The sequence below is a fragment of the Dermacentor albipictus genome, chromosome 5 (assembly GCF_038994185.2).
Source record: "Dermacentor albipictus isolate Rhodes 1998 colony chromosome 5, USDA_Dalb.pri_finalv2, whole genome shotgun sequence".
Taxonomy (NCBI): Eukaryota; Metazoa; Arthropoda; class Arachnida; order Ixodida; family Ixodidae; genus Dermacentor; species Dermacentor albipictus.
This window is the reverse complement of record NC_091825.1, coordinates 128,563,580-128,586,532: the sequence shown is the minus strand read 5'-3', so window position 1 is coordinate 128,586,532 and position 22,953 is coordinate 128,563,580. Positions and strand designations below refer to the sequence as shown.

At 49.5% G+C, this 22,953-nt stretch overlaps 1 protein-coding gene across 1 annotated transcript; it reads right to left on the bottom strand.

Moving 5' to 3' along the window:
• Positions 1-1,849: 1,849 nt before the first annotated feature.
• On the bottom strand, positions 1,850-5,632 carry LOC135906399 (uncharacterized). Its single transcript, XM_065437782.1, has one exon. The coding sequence runs from the start codon at positions 5,630-5,632 to the stop codon at positions 1,850-1,852; it is 3,783 nt and encodes a 1,260-aa protein (XP_065293854.1).
• Positions 5,633-22,953: the final 17,321 nt, after the last annotated feature.

Below are 22,953 nucleotides of genomic sequence, written 5' to 3'. Positions count from 1 at the left end.
TATTAATGCATGTTTAATGCTTAAACGTCACTATCAATAGAATAGCCCAATCATATATCAATATATCAATAGCCCTATAGAATATCAATAGCCCAATCAATGAGAATGAGAGAAAGATAATCAATGAGGAACGAAAACGGAATAATCAGGCTGAGAACGGAGAGCTATCCTGCATTGTAGAAAAGAGGAAGAGGACAAGAAATATCAAAGAGAAGACTAGAACAAAAGTTACCACCCCGTATACTCACGCTCGAGTTCGTGATTCAGTTACATGCGGGAACAAAGGCTGATGAACATTTAAAAAAAAACGCAGCAGTGCTTTCGCAGCTTTGCGCATCGCAGAAGCACAATACCGATATCCCAAGAACTCCTGCGCTGCAAAATACCTGTTGTTTAATTTTTCCTGCTGTTACTGCGTGAAGAGAAATGAAACCGTAAGCCTCTTCAGGGCTGTCCCATCCCAAGTTCCAAACACTACCTAGGAAGGAGAAAAAATAAAGAAGGAGGAGAGAGTAAAACGAAACAAACAATCACTGCATACGTAACACAAGTCTCAAGCATACTTATATAGTCTCATCACGGACTTGAGCGCGAGAAGCCCTGATCAGTTATTTGGTGCAGTCACCACATCACATTCCGTGAATCAAACAACTCCAATCAATTATATGAGTGATATCTAAACTTGTCCATAAAGTTAATAACGGAATGCTCAACATTGAATTTGTACCTCAAACACAACAAAACAGAAGAGTCACTTAGAGACAGTCCATAACATCGCTGTCTATTAAGAAGCCACGAAGGACGTTGATGGCATGACCCCTGCGTATCAGGGTGTGACCTTGGTGCAAGCACTTCCCTCATTGATAGAGGGCATCCATTAAGTAGGGTCAAGCGCTTATATGTGAAATAATTCTCTAAAATTGGTGTATAGGGCAAGACTGGTCATCGAAGGCATTGGCAGTCATATCTCAAGAGCTTCAAGGTAGCTGTTGCGGAATAAGAGACGGAGCACTTTGAACTTAAGGAAAAACGACAGACGTCCTTTCGCTTCGAGCGCATCAAGAAGACTGCTTTATTTTTCACTAGAAGGTATGGGAAATGGGAGAGAGTAGTGAGAAGGAGAAAGTCACAAAACACCATGCCACACAAACATTCTTGCACCACGTACGTGCGAAAAGCCATCGCCACAGGCCGGGCTGGCAGCGTCATGAGCCTCCGGGACATGAACGCCTGAGTGCAGAGGGGCTGTGCGGGGGCCCAAGGACCCGCGTGTCCACAACTCCCCTGTGTGCAATAAAGTTATCACCACCATCTCCACACTTGGAACGCACCACCGAAGCACCGCACCGCCGGTTCGTTTGTATACGTCGCGCCCGCCAGTAAGGCACGTAGTTCGAGGGGTATCAAGTGTCCGGCGCCTCTGAGAAGAAGTTCTCCTTGCCACTTCGTCGGTGGCCCGCAGCGCGGGGTTTAGCAACTGTCTGGCGCCGCTGGGGCGGGGGACCCTGGCTCCAGAATGGAGGATATACAACAACCTCCCCCGGATGAGCGAACTATTATTGAGCTCATTGCTCTACAATCTCCAAGGGATACAGCAGCTGTATCGGTCGCTTCACCTCAGTTCCCCCACTTAATACCAGTTTGCAGGACCGCACCCTGCCGTCTCTACCCTTAAATGTTTCCTTAATTCTGGCGGTCTTCCACATGTGGCGTTTCAAGCGGTCTTCCCTCAGGAGCACCAATGCGCCTTTCTTCAGATCACTCGATGTCGTTGGTCGGCACATATGTGCCGATCTGAGCTCCAATAAGTACTCTTTCCGCCACCGTCTCCAGAAACTGTCGGCCATGGCTACTTCCAGCGTCGTGAGAGATGCATGCCACCGCCAGGAATTTCGTCCGGCAGCAGGTGTGGAGGAAGGGTCGTCAACCTTCTTCCGACAAGGAAATGAGCCGGTGACAGTGGTTCTGGCTCTTGAGCATCATCATATATGAAAGTCAAAGGGCGTGAGTTGATCACGGCCTCCACCTCATAAAGAACGGTGGTCAGTTCTTCGAAACTCAAGCTGCTCCGACCTAACACCTTTCGCAATGCTACTTTCACAGATCGCACCATCCGCTCCCAGAATCCACCCCACCAAGCTGCCCGTTCAACAATAAACTTCCATCTGATCTTGTTTCCGGCGAAGTATGACTGCAATTCCTCGACTTGCAACAGCCTGAACATTGCTTTTAGATCCCTGGCTGCACGCTTGAATGTGAGCGCGTTGTCCGAATACACCGTCGAGCAAATTCCACGGCGTGCCACAAAGCGTTTAAAGGCCAAGAGGAAGGCTGTAGCCGACAGGTCGCTGACGAGCTCAAGGTGGACGGCACGTGTCACAGCACAGGTGAAAATAGCGATGTAGCATTTTTTGCTGTCGCGTGACTGTTGACAAATCAAGGGCCCTGCAAAATCGATGCCAACGATGTCGAACGGGTTTCCCTTTGTCACTCTGTCAGCTGGAAGTGGTGCTACTGGCTCCGTAGCGGGAGGGCAACTTTGCTTGTGACAGACGAGGCACTGCTTGATAATTTTCTTTACGGCCTGACGTCCTCGAATAATCCAATACGATTCTCGCAGCTGTGCTAGAGTATCGCGTACGCCCGCGTGCAGCATTCTCAAATGTTCCTTCCGTATGAGCAGTGACGTGAGGGGGTGCTTGCCAGGGAGAACGATGGGATGCTTAGTCTCTTCGTTGTTATCACTGAATTGCAAGCGTCCACCAACTCGCATGAGGCCCTCTTTGTCCAAGTAAGGGTTAAAAGGCAAAACAGGAGAGCTCTTGTGCAGCGGTCTTTGATTCTTCAGGTTTGAAATGTCGTCGCTGAACGCATCTTCTTGAGCTTTAGCCAACCAGTATCTTTCGGCGCTGATTACTTCCTCAGCTCGTAATGGGCCGGTCGTCCTTCCTTCTTTGTTGTGGCAGTTGTCGACAAAGCGGCGGACCCACGCGGTTACTCGCACGACTCTGCTCAATGAACTATAATTCTCAACATTGAAAATTGCCATGGATGACGATGATACTATGGGCATCACCGTCACATTTCGCTCTTCCATTTGGCACTCCCCAACCTTCGAGCTCGGCTCACTTATCGTTGGCCAACATGTGTCATCCTCCTGAAGCCAACGGGGTCCTTTCCACCACAGTTCGCTTTCACGCAGGGCCGATGGGAGAATGCCGCGGGTGATTAGGTCAGCGGGGTTATCTGAGCCTGGGCAGTGTCTCCAATCCCTGGGATCTGTCAGCGCTTGCAACTCTGAGACTCGATTTGCCACGAAGGGCTTCCATCTGGCAGCGTTTCCCTTGATCCAATACATAGCTACTGTAGAGTCAGTCCAGAGGATGGTAGCAACGTTCTTCAGATCTAAGGCCTTGGCAACGTAGTGGCATAGTCGCGCGCCAATAAGGGCTCCCATCAGCTCCAATCGGGGTAGCGAGAGGCGTTTCAAAGGGGCCACTCTTGATTTAGCCATGACCAAGCTGACATTTGTTAGCCCGAACGGAGACTTGGTCACGATATATGCGACAGCACCATAGGCCTTCGGGCTTGCGTCACAGAAAACATGCACCACTTTCTCCGTAACATCGTTTCTAAAGTCTGCCGCTAGCAGTCTTGGAATAGACACTCCTTCAATGCATGGAAGCTCCCTACACCAGCACTCCCACTCAGGCTGCAATGTTTCGGGCAAGGGATCGTCCCAACCAATCCCCAACTCCCACAACTTCTGGAACATTACCTTTACGCATAATGTTGTGGGAGCAATAAATCCAAAAGGGTCGAAAATTCTTGCCGAGACCTGCAGCACAAATCTCTTGTTGTCAGCTCTTTCGGAGAGGAAGTCGATGAGTGAAGTTAGGTTGTATTCAAAGTGGTCAGTCTGAGCATTCCAACCTACTCCCAATACCTTTGTAGCTGCAGCATGCCCAGCATCAGCGTTCCTTCTCTCCACATTGCTATTCTCCAAGAAGTTGACGAGATCGCGGTCATTCGACATCCACTTGTGTAGCCGCATCCCTGCTTGAGACAATATATCTTTGGATTCCTGGCACAAGACTTTACCCTTCTCAAGACTGTCAACACCAGTTACAAGGTCGTCCACGTAAAGATGCTTGCGCAGAATACCTGCAGTTTCAGTGTACCGTTCCGGCAGGCCTTCAAGATGATGTTGCAACGTTGCAGCCAAGAGAAATGGGCTCGACGTGACACCGAACGGCACGCGAGTCATGCGATAGGTCACCACAGCTGGAAGCTCTTCCCCTTTCTTTGGCGTCATAGCGTACCAGAGAAACTGCACAGCGTTCCGATCGCCCTCTGATAGTGATATTTGGAGAAAGGCCTTTTCAATATCCGCAACGATGGCAATGTTGTAAGTGCGGAAATTGATCAGCAGATCAATGAGCTCTGGGTTTAGGTTTGGGCCACTTTCCAAAACACTGTTCAGTGAGAGGCGATTTTTGGCACTTGATGATGCATCGAATACTACCCTCAGTTTTGTCGTCTGGCTTTCGCGACGAACAACTGCTTGATGTGGCATATAGTACACCGGACCTTCCGACGTGCCGTAATCCTTGCTGGCTGGCTCTGCATAGCCCTTTTCTATGTAGTCTCTTATGCAGGCGTCGTATTCCCTAATCAACGAATCTCCTTCCAAGAGGCGCTTTGTCTGTGCTTTAAGACGCCTTGCTGCGCACTCGTAGTTGTCGCCAAGCTCGTAAACCATCGAATTCCAAGGGAACGACACCTTATAGCGGCCATTCTCAAAGTTGACGGTTTCTTTATAGTGCTGAAGAACTGCGTCCTCGTGACGAACTGGCTCATGTTCCTTGATACCGATGTGCTCGAGCTCCCAGAAAGACTTTAGCTGTGCTGATATTTCCTTGTAAATTTGTTCACTCACTCCTATCCGCATCACGCCAGCAGCTGAGGAGCAGACTCCTGTTGACTTCCTTGTGCCGACCTGGCCCTGGACTGTCCATCCTAATACAGTCTCCACTGCCATCAATTTGGAGCTGAGACGCTTAGTGGATCCCGTCACAATTTCCCAGTAATGATCAGCGCCAATCAAAAGGTCAATATTTTCACTTTCGCCGCCCTGCGAGGCGTCTGCGACTTGGAAGTGAAATTTTGAAAGTTCAAGTAGAACAGAATTTGACGGAGCAGCCATGATATCTGCACAGATGCAAGGAACCTCCAGCGCTTCCACTCGCACCCCTTTTCCGTCGTACTGGCTTCTCAGCCACAGCTCCACTCGACGCGTTTTTGTGCGTGTCATGGCTGATTTCTCACCAAAGGCAAATATCTTAAGCTCCTCTTCTCCAAGCACTTTTAACTGCAGCTTTTCGGATAGGTTGCGATGGATGAAGGTTCGCTGACTGCCACCGTCCAGGAGAAGCCTGACAAGTGTACGTTCATGTGGACCCTCTGTCCAAGCTCGCGCTGTCTGTAGGAGAAACTGCTGCTCTCCTGTGCACATCAAGTCATCTCCCGTGCCTAATGAGGACTTCAACACCGTGGCTTGCTCAATCACCGGTGACGAAGATGCATCCCTTTCATCGGTGTTGCGGCGTCTCCTAAAGTCAGGGTCGCACATTGTCGTTAAATGTCTGCCCTTGCAATGCGCACACCTGAGCCACTTAGCTTTACGGCATTCTCTTGCCTCGTGCCCTTTTGTTGTACACCGGAAACATCGATTGTCACGCTTCAGCACTTCTCTCTTATCCGCCACAGACATCTTTGCGTTGCAGTTGCCGGTCTCATGGCCGTTCGAATTACAAAATAGACATCCTGTGCTGTCCTTGATCGTGGTGTGCAGTGCCGCTGCAGTAGGCATGTTCGTCGCTTTAGTGTTGCTGCTGCGCCTTTCCTTTACCAATTCGGCACTGCTGTCTCTTGGAGCTTCGGCCCGCTGTATGATCTCCCGCGTCGCAACCTCTTTTCTCAAAAAACGCAGGAACTCTTCCAGCTCACTTCCCTCGTTCGTAGCCTCGCTTTTTCTTTGGTATTCCAGACGAAGGTCGGCAGGCACCGCTTTCTTTATTACGGTCAGTAACAAAGTTCCGTAAGTGCCAACACTCACGCCTAAAGAAGTGAGGCTGCGTACACCGGTCTCTACTTCGTCGACGAGGCTGCGCAGTTGACCGAGATTCCGTGAGTCACGCACTGGCTTGATGTTAAGCAGCCGTGACATGTGATCTTCTATAATAACTTCCTTTCTGCCGAACCTCTCCTTTAATAGCGAGAGAGCGACATCATAGTTGCCCTCCGACAAGTCAAGTCCTGCTACCGCAGCCGCCGCCTTTCCTGTCAAGTAGCTGTTGAGGTACTTGAATTTGTCTACGTTTGAGAGATTCTGGTTAGCGTTGATAGTCGACTCAAACTGACTCCAGAACCCTTGCCACTCCCGAAGCTCTCCGTTGAATTTGTTGATTTCGAGCTTTGGCAGCTTTACGGTGGGGCGTATCTGTGAATCGTTTGCGCTAGATTCTCTTTGATCTGAGGAGTTAAGTGTGCGATCTGATGAAACATTTGTGCAGCTACGTAGCATGCGTTGTACCTTTGTTTTCGCCACGCTGATCTTTTCTCTGTACATTTCAGAGCATGCAATTTCCTCTTCGAAAGCTTCATCTTCAACGCCTTTTTCTATCTCCCGATCTAGCTCTTTCAGTGAGTCTTCTTTAAGAGTAAGAAGATTTAGCTTTTCTTCCAGCTCACCGATTGATGCGCTGTCGTCCATGGTGGATACTTCATTGATCAGCTTGGTTGTAGATGATCGCGCCACGGCCCTTTTTCGCTTGACTCTGTCGATGTCCATCTTTTGAAGTCCCTATTCCCGGGTTTCGGCACCAAAAATGTTGCGGAATAAGAGACGGAGCACTTTGAACTTAAGGAAAAACGACAGACGTCCTTTCGCTTCGAGCGCATCAAGAAGACTGCTTTATTTTTCACTAGAAGGTATGGGAAATGGGAGAGAGTAGTGAGAAGGAGAAAGTCACAAAACACCATGCCACACAAACATTCTTGCACCACGTACGTGCGAAAAGCCATCGCCACAGGCCGGGCTGGCAGCGTCATGAGCCTCCGGGACATGAACGCCTGAGTGCAGAGGGGCTGTGCGGGGGCCCAAGGACCCGCGTGTCCACAACTCCCCTGTGTGCAAGAAAGTTATCACCACCATCTCCACACTTGGAACGCACCACCGAAGCACCGCACCGCCGGTTCGTTTGTATACGTCGCGCCCGCCAGTAAGGCACGTAGTTCGAGGGGTATCAAGTGTCCGGCGCCTCTGAGAAGAAGTTCTCCTTGCCACTTCGTCGGTGGCCCGCAGCGCGGGGTTTAGCAACTGTCTGGCGCCGCTGGGGCGGGGGACCCTGGCTCCAGAATGGAGGATATACAACAGTAGCCTCTGAACCGTGCGTGTGCTGCAGTTAGCACTGCCCACAATTATCATTAGGCACTAATAAGCGTTTGTAAAAGCACTGCCTCTTCGCAGGCGACTCAGTAAGGTCGCTTCACATCGAGTGAGACCATGTAGAGGTTTTGCCGGCTAGGCTGCTGTACACATAGCTACAATGCCTTCTTTTTTTCTTTTCTTTCGTTTGACGCAAGCGTTCGTTTCGGTTAGCGACACTCTGCGTGGCCTGAGCTCCCAAATGAGGTCACTGTCTGGTAGCGAGACGGTGAAGTGTCACGTAAAAGCGGAAACAGATCACGCAGGGTCTTTATATATATATGTATATATTGTGGCAGGAGCAGGAGGTCACGAAGTTGCAAGAGCCGAGTGATTCTGTCATGGCGTGACAAGGCGCTCTGGGACAGCAGCAGCGGCAGCAGCTACAAGCACACTACACCGCTGACAGCGGATGAAAGTGAACTACGAACGTCCGGAATGAAATACCGCTTCTCTCTCTCTCTCTCTCTCTCTCTCTCTCTCTCTCTTGCGCTCCCGCAATTACTTTTCCTCGTGTACGCAGTGTGAAACGGCAGACGAAACACGATAACAAGGACGCACCTTTCAGAACTAAGAGGAACGGCGCGGAAAACAAGTGGAGAGGAAACGGAGGTGGCCGGAATAAAAAAATTCTGAAAAAAAAAGAAAGATAAGCGAAAGTCGAAACACCGAGCAAACGTTGGCCTTATACATGTGGGCCACCAAGGGGCGCACACAAAGGGTCCTCTTTCTTTGCGCGTGGCTGCCGTGAAGTTCGAGGTGTATGCGTACAGCGGGTGCAGGCCGGGAGACGGGCGTCCCAAGTTTCCGTAGCGCACCCGCCGAGAAGCCCAATTACGGAGTACGCGCGCTCGCTCGCGAGGGGCAATCCATAAAGCGGTCGGCATTGTTGGTCGCGGGGGGCTTCGCCGCCCGCCAGGCGACCGGGACCCCGGCCTAGTGCGCTGTCCTGCGCTGAATGGGCCTTTGGCGAGACAGAGCGCGCGCGCTCACAACCGCGAGCGCGAAGTGACACACGCAGGTGCTCTGGTTCGCACACCGAGGCGCCGATGCAGACCAGGGGAGGGAGGGAGAGGGGGGTGGAGGGCAGCCGGCGGAAACGCGGGGTACAGTGGAGAGAACGACGCCGGGGACAGGCGGTCGCCGCCGCTTCTGGTCGTATGGAAGGCAAGCGTGCGGCGTGGACTGTCTTCGAGGCAGACCTCTGGTACGGAGGCTGCGATTCTCCGTTTTTTTGAATGAGAAAGGGAGGCTGCTCGCGGAAATAAGTTGGCTTAATGAATCGCTCCACGTTACGTTGGAACACTTCTTACAAAATCGTTCTCACAGTCGTGCGTGGTCTTGTCGTAGACAGCGATCCCATTGATTATTTGGGAACAGAAATGTTTCTCTTGTCCGCATTTCTATATATATGACGTGTTCGTATGCATCTATCACTCTTTTACATTTAGAAATTTATTTTATTTATCTGTTCTTGATTCGCGGAATTGTTTCGATGGTGTTCTGTCTTTTCGTTAAATCCTTTATTGTAGTTTTCGTTGGCTAAGAAGTCTCGATATATTACCAATGACCGAAGTTTCTCTATTTCTCGCAGATAATACTGAAAGAAGATCCATCCGTGAACTTCATTATGTTCAATTGGAACACTTCCTATACGTCTTTTATCTCTTCTACACTCATTGTCCGTTCCTTACGTATTTTTTTTCTCGCTGGAGTATGTAGTTATTGTGCTCCTCCTGTATAGCGGCCGTGCCCTCTGTAGCTCAGTTCTTTTCTCAGCGGATAGCAAGAAATGTAGATTTCATGAGTCTTCTAACAGCAGCAACTAATTCGCGGGTGTGCCCTTTCAGCGACCCCAAAATTTCACAACCTAAGAAACCACAGCAGCTCTTTCGTTTGCAGTTATTCGATCGACTGACGCATAACTAACGTCGCACGAATTCCAATGCCTCAGGGTGGGTGCGTTACGGACGTGCCAGTATACTACTAGTGGCAACTTCCTTCTGCTAAGAAAAATGTTTACGCCTATAGGCCCTGAACGCGTCAATATTTCTGCTTCCGGTAGAACTGCCGATTCTTCGTTGTGATCGAACCTTCAGGCACCATTCATGGCTTAGGACATCAAAACATACGTAGCTGCATTGGCGGATGGCAGCACCGTTATTCGGTAAACATTCCCCTATGCATCACTCGGGGCGCGTGGCGCACGAACTTTCACTCCTGCCGCTTTGCTAAGAAAGCAACATTTAAAAAGTAAAAAAAAAGCAAAGGTAGTCTCGCATATAAGTAATGGCGTCGGGGGCCGGCGCGGCGGTGCTATGCCGCCCGCCAATGCGGCACAACGCTCATTCCAGCCCCATTGTGCGTGGAAGCGCCCCTATACGCGCTTGACGCATAGGCGGCGATTTGGCGCGTTGGTCCCATGACAGGCGGCGAACCATTCGCACTGTGTTTAGTGATCGAAACTTTCGATCTTCGTAAGCCCTTTTTCCCTTCCTTCCCTTCCTGTCTTCCTCCCTTCCTTCATTCCCTGCCCTTTTCTTCGGCGGACCGTGCTCTTCTCTAACACCTACTCCCGCGGACACGACGAGGTTCTCGCTTGAAAGCGAGTTTGTGCGCGCGTGCCTCGTTTCCTTTCTTTCTTTCTTTTTGAAAAGGCTCTGTAGTCTTTCTAGCGTTAATGCCTCGCGCACACTGTGTTCGCGGGAGGAAATTGATGGAAGCGGAACGAGAATGCTCTGCGGGGATATCGACTTAAGGTGTGAAGCAAAAAAAGCGAATAAATACACGGATGGTGAAATAACGGAGCGCCCGGCGTTGGCCATTGGGTGCCCAGTCAGCGCGTCCATTTATTCCCCCCAAAAAGGTCGCTCGTGGTCGAGAAAGTGGCCAGAACTTTCTCACGCGGCCATGCTGCAATTTGGGTGCACGTGATTGCACGTGCAAATCATCATTCTTTTTTTTTTCCTTTTTCAGCGAGGCTGTTAGCCTCTAGTTGGTCGGGATTATCCGTCGGCTCGCGCTTACCTGAAAACAGTGCCACCACTCAGACAGACTTCAAACGGCAGCTGGAAAAGGGCTTGACCTTTGAGTTTCCGCGCAACAAAATTATCTTTTAGTAACGTTTGCTGCCGGGCTAGTTGGTACATGGCTTTTAGAAATGGTTTAGGCGCGAAAAAGAATAGGACATGTACAACACAATAAAAGACAACGGACAGGCGCACACTCTCAACTGATATTTATTTTCCCCCATGCTTCACTTATATGCCGTCAGGCATGCAGTCGCACAATTCGCATGTCCTTAAAATGTTGTAGTGCGTAGTATCGCGTTACTGTGTGAATTTTCTGGTTTCCATATTTTTTCCTCTTCTTCTTTCTCCTTTTATTCCCTTTACCCCTTTCCCCAGAACAGGGTAGCCAGCCGGTACTTACACTGGCTAACCTCCCTGTCTTTCCTCCCCTTTGTCTCCTCCTCCTCCTCCTCTTCCTCCTCCTGCTCCTCCTCCTCCTCAGGCATGCGAACAAGAACATACACGGGTGAGGTTACATGAGATAGAAACCAAACCTAATCATATCTTATCAGCCAGGAAACTAAACTCATTTCCGCGAAGAGACAGTGAGGGAACGCTGATACACTGGTCACCAAACTTTCTGATATACATCGCCTCTGCTTGTTCCCGTGCCAAGGTATCCTTACTTTTTCGTAATGTCCACGCGTTTTCCAGCAGAGGTTCCCACTTGCACACTTTGCAATGATACGGCAAATGCGAGCCAGTCCATTCTTCATTGATAGCGCATGCTCTCGCAGGTGATAACATTTACAATGCCCAGTTTGGCCGATATATACCTTGCCGCACTCTAAAGGAATCTTATACACGACGCCAGTGGACCATTTTTACAGCGAAGCTGTATACCTCTACCGTCCAAGGAAATTTTCATGTCGTAAGCGAGACTTCCCTCCCCATGCGTGGGCCGACCCCGGAGACAGTGCAATACCGGGCCGACTCGCGGCGGCAGTGAACCAGGCGTTAAGCACTCCCTGTACGTGGGCCGATCCCGAAAATAGTGCAATGTCGGGCCTACCACGGTGGAGGTGCAGTTCGCCATTCAGGGGCCCACGTACTGTTATGGTTGGCGTCTAGCACCCTGTACAAAATGGATTCTCGACCACCATGACTCATCGAAACGAAGTGTGACTTCCTAATTTGCCATGGTTATGTCGAGTGTACGCCGGTGTGGTGGACGCCCCGCAGTGTTTAAGGCCCCTTGTGTGTGTGTGCGACTTGACAGGGACCATTTCCTTGAACTATCAAGCTCTACAGGAGAACTTCCGCGATCCAGCAACGCGCGATAGAGAAGGATAAGCGTCTACGATCCCGGACCTGCGGCTTGGTATCTAAGGAGGCGGGACGCTCTTTCCTTGCTGCAGGCTTGGTATCTACGGAAGCGGGACGCCCATCCACAAACCAGACTCTGTGCCTGTCACGTGATGTCGACGGAAGCAAGATCCCTCCCACGATTTTAGAGAGCCTATTTAAGGGGCTCCCAAATGTACTTTTACACTTCATTCTCTCCTTATCGTCTTTCACCAGCCTTTGAATAAACCATGCAAGTTTCGCACTAGAAATCGTCTCGTCCTTGCCTGGTCGCCATGGTCTACCGGATTCCTGCAGCCCGCCGACAATGCCACGCTACCCAATAGTAACGTCGGTCGAGCTTCGATAAACAGACGTCACTACAACTCGGCAGCATTACGATGCGCTACAATGGAGTACGCAACAGTACACAGCTTCGCTGGTCATCCTTCTTCAGAGAGTGGGAGTGGAAGGGCACTGAGTTTTTCTCAAGAAACACTTTACGTGGTTCTTTACACACTGGGCCCTTTTTACGGAAAGCAAGCGCACACAAATGCCAGAAAGTTTTCGAGGAGCCAAAAACATTATGCCGGTACATCCTACCTAGAGGTCCCCTTCTCGCGTTTGTGCGCGCCTGTTTTTCCGTAAAACAGGCTGAGTGTGTAAAGAAGCCCGTCAAGTGTTTCTTGAAGAAATCCTCCTTTGTATTTATGTTCTCCTTCTTTCTATGTTATGTTTTTTTTTAATTTTTATGTGATACGGTGTGTAAATGCAACCATACATCCTGCGTGGCTGAAAGTATGCGTCTCTTGCAAATAAAGGCCGCGACGATGTTGAACTGACGGTTGCAACGCTCTGTCGAGGCATGTTTAGTCAGTGACTCTGTATTGGGTGCTCAGCGTCGGCATCAAGTAAAAGCGAATTCGCAGAGCGTTATGACGACTGCATTACGATTACCATCTCTCTTCACACTATAGGAAGACTTGGTAATAATCGAAGGCGGAATAACTTCGGCTCTCACTATCAACGCTCACAAAGGCGTCGAAATCTCTTCCTAAGAACTGCACGAGTGCTCGACAACACGTATTCGAGCCGGTCTTAACGCATGTGAAGTTCGCCGCCAGCGAACTCATTAAAAGTTCTCGCTTCAAAATACGCTCCTCCGGAGAGCGGCATTTCTTTGCTTCGAAGAGCGGGGCATACCGGACCGCGTCTCCAGAGGCTACGTACCTGATTAAGTCGCCACGGAGCAAGAGCCAGGGGCGTGTCATGGCGGGCTCTCAGTACAGTACCTTCTCGCGCGCGCGCTTAGCCAAAAAGACAAATCCGAAGCCAGAACCCCAGACGAGGCCAACAGGCGCTTGCACGCTGTACAACGCGCTTTCCCTCATTCCGGCGAGTATAGGCTTAGACACCGCGTGGTTTTGTAAAGTACTTTCTCTCGGGAACACAAGGGGTGTAGGGGTAGTAATCGCTTCTGGCGTTCTCGCCTGTTTTGTTTACTCTGGGACAAAGGTTGTACGTACACGCCTTGCGGGCGCGTTCTTCATTTCAGGCGAGTGCGCCTGGCACGGGCCGGAGCAGGGGAACACAATGGAGGGAACGCGGGCTCTCCTGCTTGCTGCGAATTTATGGCAAAGGTAGCATCTCGTGCGTGAAAGGCGTGCGCGAGCATTGTGGGCCCACTCGCTGCTTTACGGTTCTGCGAGCCAGCTATATATGGAGTCGTCGAAGGGGACGTTGCGAGAACAGAACGGTTTCCTCACCGCCAGCTGCACTCCTTTAAAACTCGATGCTCTCGTGTTCTCGGCACAAAGTCAAATAACGAAGATATACGCGCGCGTTTCAACTCTTTCTCGCCCTCCGCGCAGGCTATGCAGCTCCGGTTGCTGTAGTGGCAGTGATGCAACATCGCCTGTGTGGTGGAGCGCCGGGGATTTCTGTATAGCCGTGGGCCTGCATCTATACTGACGGCGCCTGCGGCTTGTAGTTCGACGCAAGGCTAAGCCAGAATTGTGATGCGATTTCGGTGTAACCTAAGGCGGTTGTGTTGCCGCAATACTAGAAGGGCCGGTCCAATGGCAAGGGAAAAATTGAGGTTGAGAGCTTTCGTGTACCTGCACCTAAACCAATTTCGTTACGCCTTCCCTCGCGGGTGTATATTTTCGCGCTGATGCTTTTTAACGAGCGACGCGAACAACGAGATTATAGGTTGCCCCGCTAGCTTATGCCATGAAACGCGAATCGATGACGTGCGGAGCTCCATAGATGAGAACCAATAGTTTAGATTAAACATTTTAATGCGATGATCACAGACTAGCGAAATGAACAATCCTTCTATGAAAATTACACGTAGAGTGGCTATGTGTGTGCCAAGTTTTTTAGTTGTTCGGCATGTGACAAATCAGATAGAGCATGTTCGTGTTAACCGACACCTGGATGCTCGTTCCACGGCCAAACTCAGTTGCGCTGCCGCTTTGTCTACACGTGTCTTTCGGGAACTCCTACTATTACAGCAGTAAAAATCCTGTTGCACTTATTAATCAATGTAGTTGTCAAAATCATTGTAAAACTGCCACAGCAAACACCATATTGAAAACTTTTTCACGATGCTTTGAAAATTTTAGGTTAGCAGAAAGAAGTGGCTGCACTTAAAGTACAAAGCCACAATGCCACGCAGAACTCACTGAGCACATCGCACACAGTTTCCAGGCGGCCATGCACTCCGAGTGACGTTTCTAAAGTCCAGCCGCTGCGACTCAAGCCACTCCGTATTCGGAATTTCGCAGGTATGCTTGGAACACTGCTGCCTGCAGCTCTAACGCTGCACTGGCTCCACGGTCTACGTATACTTCTCCCTAAGGTGATCTCGGCCGGTAGTTCTGCTTGCAACAGGTGCATAGACAAATGACATGTTTCAGAGTTCTAAGTCACTGACGCGGTTAACCACAGCTCGACCAAACGTTGCCCTCTTGTTCGCTCCCCATTCCCCTCCCTTTTAAAGAAACGCTGTCTAGAACTATGCGACAGGGCGGAATGCAGTCAGGGAAAATTTGTTCCCGCCTCCCCATCTCTCCTCACAGCAGCGGATCGTATACCGTCTCGGCGGTTCCAGATTATGTTTTGACTCGTCGCCGAGACGGCGCGGCTCCCTCAGCGTCCCCTTCCTTACTTCCCCTTCCAGACGGGCGTCTCCAACTCGCGCCCTGTGTTGCGGCGCCCGAGGGGCTGCAGCCTTCCCGTGGACCCCCTTACACCTCCTTCCCCGCACTCTCGCGCTCCCGAACTCCCTTTCCGGGATCTCTCACATTATAAACCGCGCCGCGCTCGACCTCTTAAATTTTGCGCCGGGAAGCGAGCAGTCGAAAAGCGGTAAAATGCAAGCCGGCGAGGCGAAATACGAAATGGAGCGCCAGAGTTTAAGGGGGAGGGGGGGGGGGTTCTCCCTATAAACGGGGCCCGGGCAAGTTGACGCTCCGGGTTGTTCGCGCTCCGTGGGACATGACGTGTCAGGTCCAGACGGGAGGGAAGAAGATCTAAAGGGGTTAAGGGAAGGCGAGGCCATTACGGGAATTAAGCAAGGCGCGCGTGGCGGACGCCGACGTCGGCACCGCTCGCGGCGGCGTCGTGGCGGTGTCCCCCGAGGACGCAAGCGGCTGTACGGTGCGCCGGCGCATTGTGCTGCTCCTTCGGCGTGCACCGAACTGGGGCTGCACGAGGTTGTTTGAGCGCGTTGCGTGTGGGCGGCGTGATGAGGTTACGTTGATTGCACGCCTGGATCGTTCGTCGTAGCTGGTGCGCCAGCTTATCCATTTCAGAAATTGTCGTTGACGTACTGACAACATTTTGACGCTGTACTATTACTGGGGCCAGAAGTTCATGCAGTGCGTGGTTTAGTAAAGAAAAGAAAAAAGAACAAGCGAAAAGAATTTCTGTACCATCTCTCGGCCTGCAACCTGCCAAAAAGAAAGAAAGAAAGAAAGAAAGAAAGAAAGAAAGAAAGAAAGAAAGAAAGAAAGAAAGAAAGAAAGAAAGAAAGAAAGAAAGAAAGAAAGAAAGAAAGAAAGAAAGAAAGAAAGAAAGAAAGAAAGAAAGAAAGAAAGAAAGAAAGAAAGAAAGAAAGAAAGAAAGAAAGAAAGAAAGAAAGAAAGAAAGAAAGAAAGAAAGAACGTTGTCTTGATCACATAATGAATACTGCTACACGATTGTGCTGACTGCATACCCAGGCTCCATGGGAATTCAGGGGTGGAATTCTCGAAGGCCTTTTGTTAGTCAATGTTCTTTGCCATTCGCCGGCCAGCCAATAACATGTCTGACATGATGATAAGCTGGTATATGCTCTTACGAACAGTTTATCGCAAGAACTTTTTTTTTTCTGATACGTGCCCAGATTCTTGGCAGAGGCCTCGCCCTGGTTAGTTTTCCATCACCTGGGTAATTCAAAGGGAAGCAGTAACAACAGTTGTAGTTATTATGCGCCATCACAATAACTCCGTTACTCTACAGAGCGCATGCTAATTCATTTAGTGGGATACCCACCACCACGTTTACTTTTCTCCTCTGAGCCGGTGCGCATGGTTAGTGGTCTACAACTATGACGTACTTATGGTAATTGTAGTGATTGTCATAAATTTATCAGCACCCATATCACCTGCACTTCTCGCAAAGACTGCGTTAATTTACAAGGCCGACAACTCCTGCTGTAAGCACTTCACTAGATTAATCAGCAGGCCTTCATAACAAATTTAGGCTGCTTTGAGCTACTGAATGCAAATGAGTTGTTTCCCCTAGAGTGTTCAGCTCCGCACATGCAAAAAAAAAAAAATAGGTCAGTATCGTTTGATCGCCGTCAAAGTATGATCTTCCTATCTCTACAATAAACCCTGCCAAAAATCTGTCATGCAGAATCGAAGAGTCAGAAGTTTGTCTTCAAAGCCGAAAAGACATACACGAACCAAAACATTACTCCTTCATTTTCGTATTCAAATCATTGCGGCTTGCCTTATTGGTTTCTTTGCCTCGCATTTAGGCGCTGACGGTTGCACCTCCACCTGCTTTAGCCATCCATGCGTGTTTGTCTTCCCACGTTTTGTTTTGTTGTAGTCGTTGAGACAATTATGCCGCAGCGGCTCGTAAGAGTTCAACTTGCTATCTCAGAGAGAAAGAGAGAGACAACAAGAAGTAGGAAAGACAGCTTTTTTTAACCTTTCTCAGGCATTGCGCACGTTGTACAAGGGACTATATGTGTACGCAGAATAGTGATTCATGGTTTTACACGTCCAAAGAATCAAACTACAGAAGAAAGTGATAGAATGCTCCTCGAAGGAAAGTGTCAATTATCGTCCACACATTGACAGCTGTTTGAGTTCAAACGGTACGGCATCGGATATACAACGAAGACGGCACAATTCCGCTGCGATGGTGACGTCGCGAGGAAATCAAAGCCCTTCATTCAACCAAAATGCGAAACTCCCCGTAGCCCCCATGTTTCGAAACAACACAGTGAGTGGCGAACAGTGTGGGGTACTTACTGCTCACTGTCACGTCACCTATAAGCGACAAAAGTAACTATAAAATGCGTCCTTTTGAGCCCGGAAATAAAATAATATCTCGGCAGAAACTGTGCGCAAAATCAAATAAATTGTGTTTTCAATCGGGGCCTCTTTCAAGCTGATTAGCCACATTATAGTAGGCGATGGGTGCCGATGAGTTTCATCTTGTCGCTTCACTGATGGCGCTTTAGTGGATTACACTCGCCCCACCTACTTTAAGAAGTGTGTCCGAGCATACTCGTAGCTATAAGAGAGTTTCGAAAGTGGCGTGATTGAAGAACTGTAAGCAAATATGGAGCAAGAATGTTGGCACGATGACGAAGCCACAACGATGATAGCCTAACGGCTGACAGATCACGTGCTCGGAATCGAATCCTGATGGAGGAGATAAAAAATATTTCTGATTTTGTCAAGAAAAGACGTTCATCATCACTTAGAACTCATTAATTACCAGTGGACTGGCGTAGTGCTAAAGCAATCCCCGTTATTAAAGGTGGCGACCACATGCATATAAATAATTACCGCCTCATAGCGTTGACGACAGTCTGCTGCAGGCTTATGGAGCGTATATTAGCTAAACTCATTTTGAGTTACCTGGAAACAAATCAACTACTTTGTTCATATCAACATGGATTCAGAAGTGACCTTTCCCCTGACACAGCTGAAGGAAACGCTACGTGATTTTTCCATAGATGCGGGACTACAAACTGACGTCATCACCATAGATATTCAGAAGGTATTCGATAAAGCCTCGTGCCGAAAGTTACTTTTCAAAATCAGCAAATTAGGACTCAGTTATGAAATATTAAAATGGATAGAAGCTTACCTACTTATGCGTCAGCAAACAGCACGCATAGATAACCACACGTCAAGCCCAATGCAGGTGTTCTGAGGGGCACCCCAAAGATCCATGTTGGGACCGTTGCTGTTTATTCTATACAGTAATGATATTTCCTAATTACTTGTTCCAGCTATAAAGGTAGAACGTCGTGCTACTGATTGTTTAATGTATTCGCCAGTAACATGTACACAATATCTTATTAAGCTAGATGAGTGCCTTCAAGTGGTGGATGCGTAGGGTAAAAAAATGGGACATGGAAATCAACTACGATAAAATGACATGTATGCATATCACCAGGGAGAAATATGAGCTGCGATTTACATATAACACTAGGGAAAATGCTTTAATTAATGTAGGCAGCTTCAAGTATTTAGGAGTCATCATACCGCATACACTACAGTGGCATTCACATGTTGAAACAATTTGTTCAGAGGCTAACCAAAAGTTGTTCTTTTTGAGATAACAATTACATCGGACTACTAAGGATGGTAAGTTTATAGCGTATAATACAATTGTTTGTCCAATTTTGGAATACGCCTGCATGCTATGGAGCCCATACCACGAAGTTCTATAAGGTAAAATAGCGAAAACTCAGGGGCTGGTGGCCCGTTTCATCTGCTCTAAACACGAAAGAACCGATTCAGTTACAGATATGCTAAATACATGTGGTTTAGAGTTGTTGGAGTGCCGCAGGAAGAATCATCGGTTAGAGTTTTTAGAGGCACGTGTATAGAAACATTAAAGACACGTGTATTCGACATCTCAGGAAGGAGAAGTGTTCGAACAAATAAAAGTAGGACCATTGACCATTGTTTATCTCGTAGCGACGGCTTTTGTGAGTATTTTCTTTTTCTGACGAAAAAGAAATGGGAAATGCATTAGCCAACTTTGTTGTCGATAAAGATTATATCCGCGAATTTGAACGTGCATCAGATATACACGTCAGTATTGCGTACCTGTGTTTCTCTCCCTGGGTGTGTATTTAGACTGTGTATGATTAGCTATAGTTGTAACGCTCCCTGTGATGACCTCTAAATAAATATAAATAAATCATGATACCGGTGACAGGCACCGTGAAATCGGGAGCTAGTACAGCATTAGGCAGCTATCGCTGCAATTGAAGAAAGTTTGCTGCATTCAGAGTTTGCGGAGCGCCGCCGTGTGGAGAATAAAGCCAAGCCTGACTTTATTCTCCCCAAGCCTGACTATCGAAACCTGAGAATAGCGCGGAGCTCTGAATGCCTCGAGGCATTCGCCCGGTTGCGGTGTAGAGGAGAAGGAGGCTCGGCCAGCCGCATCTGTTGCAGTCAGCGGCTGGCCTCCTCTGGGCTGCGCCTCTGAAGAAACGGACCGCCGCTGCCAATTGGCGGACAGCTTCAACCCTGCCGCCTACGCCGGCGAAAGTTTGCCGGGAAGCGGAGCGGAGGGAGGGGGACGGGGAAGGGGATCACTCGCCTTGAACGAGCGCTTAGCACAACTACAAGGACGAGGCCGAGAGAGACGGACGCTTCAGCTCTCTGGTCCTATCGCGAAACTTTCCACTCTCGCGAATCGAAACGCTCGGCCAAGTCGTTTGCCGCCGGCCTCTGTGTGTACCCAGCGCGCGGGTATGCGCGTCATCTTGGCTGGTTTGAGCAGACGCGACATTTAATACACACTTGAGCGAATACTACCGAGAAAGGAACACTCAAGCATTTACTTTCCTTTTTTATGCGAAGCATATTACTAGAGCTCAACCCAGCTCCTCAGGCGCGGCGGTGTCGCCTTCAATACCACGTGACACCGTGACGTCACGACAGAGGAGAAACGGGGCTCCAACTCGCGCCGTCGCTCGCGGCGTCGCGGCGGTATATAAGCAGCTGCACTTGCCTCTGCTAGACACTCACGAGGTGAGATGCCTCCTGGAGACAGAGCTGCTCGTTGGAATGAGAAGCGAAGGTTGCGACGTGCTACAGAGACTGTTTCTAGGTGGCTTTGCAACGGCGCAGCGACTACGCGCCCCGCATCGGACGCGGTGAGCGTCGAGCAACGCAGCGTTCGGCGCGACAACGAAATGTGCGCCTGAGCAAGCGCCGCACGCCTGAGCCGACGCCGACGACACCGGCTTTTCTGCGACACGAGCTCCTTAACGCTGTCGCGTTAAAATAAAGGCTAGTATGCTTCGCATCCTGGGCTTAACCTTAGCTAAGCCACAGCCATTTTTTTTTCTTCTTTTATGTCTCAACAATGCACTTGACGGCGCTGAACAAGAGGGTGTGTAGCTATAGGAGTTTCTCACCCGACCACGTAAGTTCCCGGACTACGCGAACGGCGTGAGAACGCTAGTTTCTTAACACTCAACGCATTCGGCCCGTGTGCGGTCACCATACTACGACGGCAGGTTGAGTAGCGCAGCCTTGACAAAATCTTTCTCGCCGTTTTCTCGACTACCCATCTGAAGGCTTTTGTAACCCGCCGTGGTTGCTCAGTGGCTATGGTGTTGGGCTGCTGAGCACGAGGTCGCGGGACCGAATCCCGGCCACGGCGGCCGCATTTCGGTGGGGGCGAAATGCGAAAACACCCATGTACTTAGATTTAGGTGCACGTTAAAGAACCCCAGCTGGTCGAAATTTCCGGAATCCTCCACTACGGCGTGCCTCATATTCAGAAAGTGGTTTTGGCACGTAAAACCCCATAATAATAAATAAGGCTTTTGTAGCCAGCAATAACAGAGAACCAGCCCTGAACCGGAGGCGCTGCGGTAGTTCGAGCGCGCAGCTAACTTAAGCTGACACCTTCCTGCAGGGAGCTTACGAAGAAGGCGCGACATTTTCAACGATAACAGACACGTTAAAAAGACGCGTGCCAGTAAGTATCAGCGTTTGCTTGAGCCCGTTGCGCCCAGCCAAGCTTCGCCCATGGCCGTGTACGTTGCGAAGTGCTCATGAGCTTCTCCGTTCTACCACGCCGGCACCCAATCAGGTAAAGAGCTGGGCACAGGTGCCTCAGCATGAGCGATGAATTTGCTGGTGCGAAGAGAATAAACGTTTTTATTACGTAAATGCAGCTTGGGAAATCGTTGCTTGTGCAACTGTAAACTGTTTCCACTGCTCGCTATAGGCTGTGCGTTCGCGGGCAAAGCTGTCGGCTTGCGAAGTTTAAACGCCGGTTACCCGTATGGAGCCGAGCGATGTCTGCATAATACTGACAAGAACGCCACCATCATCTATGGTAAGCAGGAAGACATAACGCTTTGAAAACTTCACGAAGCCTTTCTGGCAACATTCCCTCACAACGGCCAATACGCAAGGAAAATTCGAACTCTTACAAGCAGGCAACTCCTCACGGACATATGTATCGCGATGCACACCCAGACGTCACGTGTACGTTAGCATTCTAATTTTTTATGCGAAGCATATTACGAGAGCTCAACCCAGCTCCTCAGGCGCAGCGGTGTCGCCTTGAAACCACGTGACACCGTGACGTCACGACAGAGGAGAAGTGGCTTTGGCTCAACTCTTGCAAGATGGGCTGGGTGGGAATCGAACCAGGGTCTCCGGAGTGTGAGACGGAGACGCTACCACTGAGCCACGAGTACGATGCTTCAGAGCGGTACAAAAGCGCATCTAGTGAATGCGGTGTTGCCTTAGAAACGAGCTGTTTCTAAGGCTCAGGCGTGCGTCGCTTGCTCAGGCGCACATTTCGTTGCCGCGCCGAACGCTGCGGTGCTCGACGCTCACCGCGTCCAATGCGGGGCGTCCAACGCGAAGCAGAGTAACGCATGAGTTGTTTCTTCGTCTAGCCGAACCAAATATAGCCAAGCAACAGCAGTTCACCAAGCTAAACAATGGTTCAACAACTAAAATAAAGGCTAGTATGCTTCGCATCCTGGGCTTAACCTTACCTAAGCCACAGCCATTTTTTCTTCTGTGAATTAAAAATTCGTGTGATTCTGAACGATTCAATAGTGTCATGCTGATGCTATTGCTGGCTTTACAAGTGACAGAGCGGCTAAATCTAGATTAAGCTGTAACCAAAATTTTTTGTGGTTGATCATCACCCCAGAAATCATGTGGCAAAGCTTTTACCACCGGCTGGCGACATATATACAGGGTAGCTAATCTATCAATGCGGTCTTTAGCCATGGAGCTTGTGCCTGTTCTTTAATGCTTTGAACGCCTAATCAAACATCTTTTCGTCCAAACATGAGCTCTATTGAGGGATATGTTAACATGAGAAGTGAACATGACTGTATAATGAGGCGATATATACGTAGTTAGAATGCTCAGACTGGCTTTCCCTTCACCGCCCGCTTTGATCCGTTTGACGCTGAGTTACTCACGCATAGACAACAAACTTCACGAAAGAAGCAACTTTGATTTCTGTTATTTTGACCCGAACAAAGATAGTGTCCTTTTCTTTGTTTACAATATTGGGCACAAATGTGGGCTTGGTACTTTTTAATGCGAAAGCATTATAGATGCCACATTACGCCAAAATCCGTCGGCGTCGGCGTGATCTTCAGATGGTACCAAAAATGGCCGACGGCGCAAGGAGTGAAAACACGCCAAAGAGTGCTCGGATCCGTCCTGTGAACAAAGTAAACGTATGGCTTTGTAAAGAAAATTTAGTAAATTTCGGTCAGGGTGGGAATCGAACCCCGGCCTCCGGGGTGCGAGACGAGCATGCTTCTCCGACGTCACGGCGGCTCTCCCTCCCTCCCTTCCTCCCTCCCAC

What these genes read in the sequence shown, in the direction of transcription:
- LOC135906399 (XM_065437782.1), bottom strand. Translation starts at nt 5,632, where the DNA reads ATGTGCGACCCTGACTTTAGGAGACGCCGCAACACCGATGAAAGGGAT.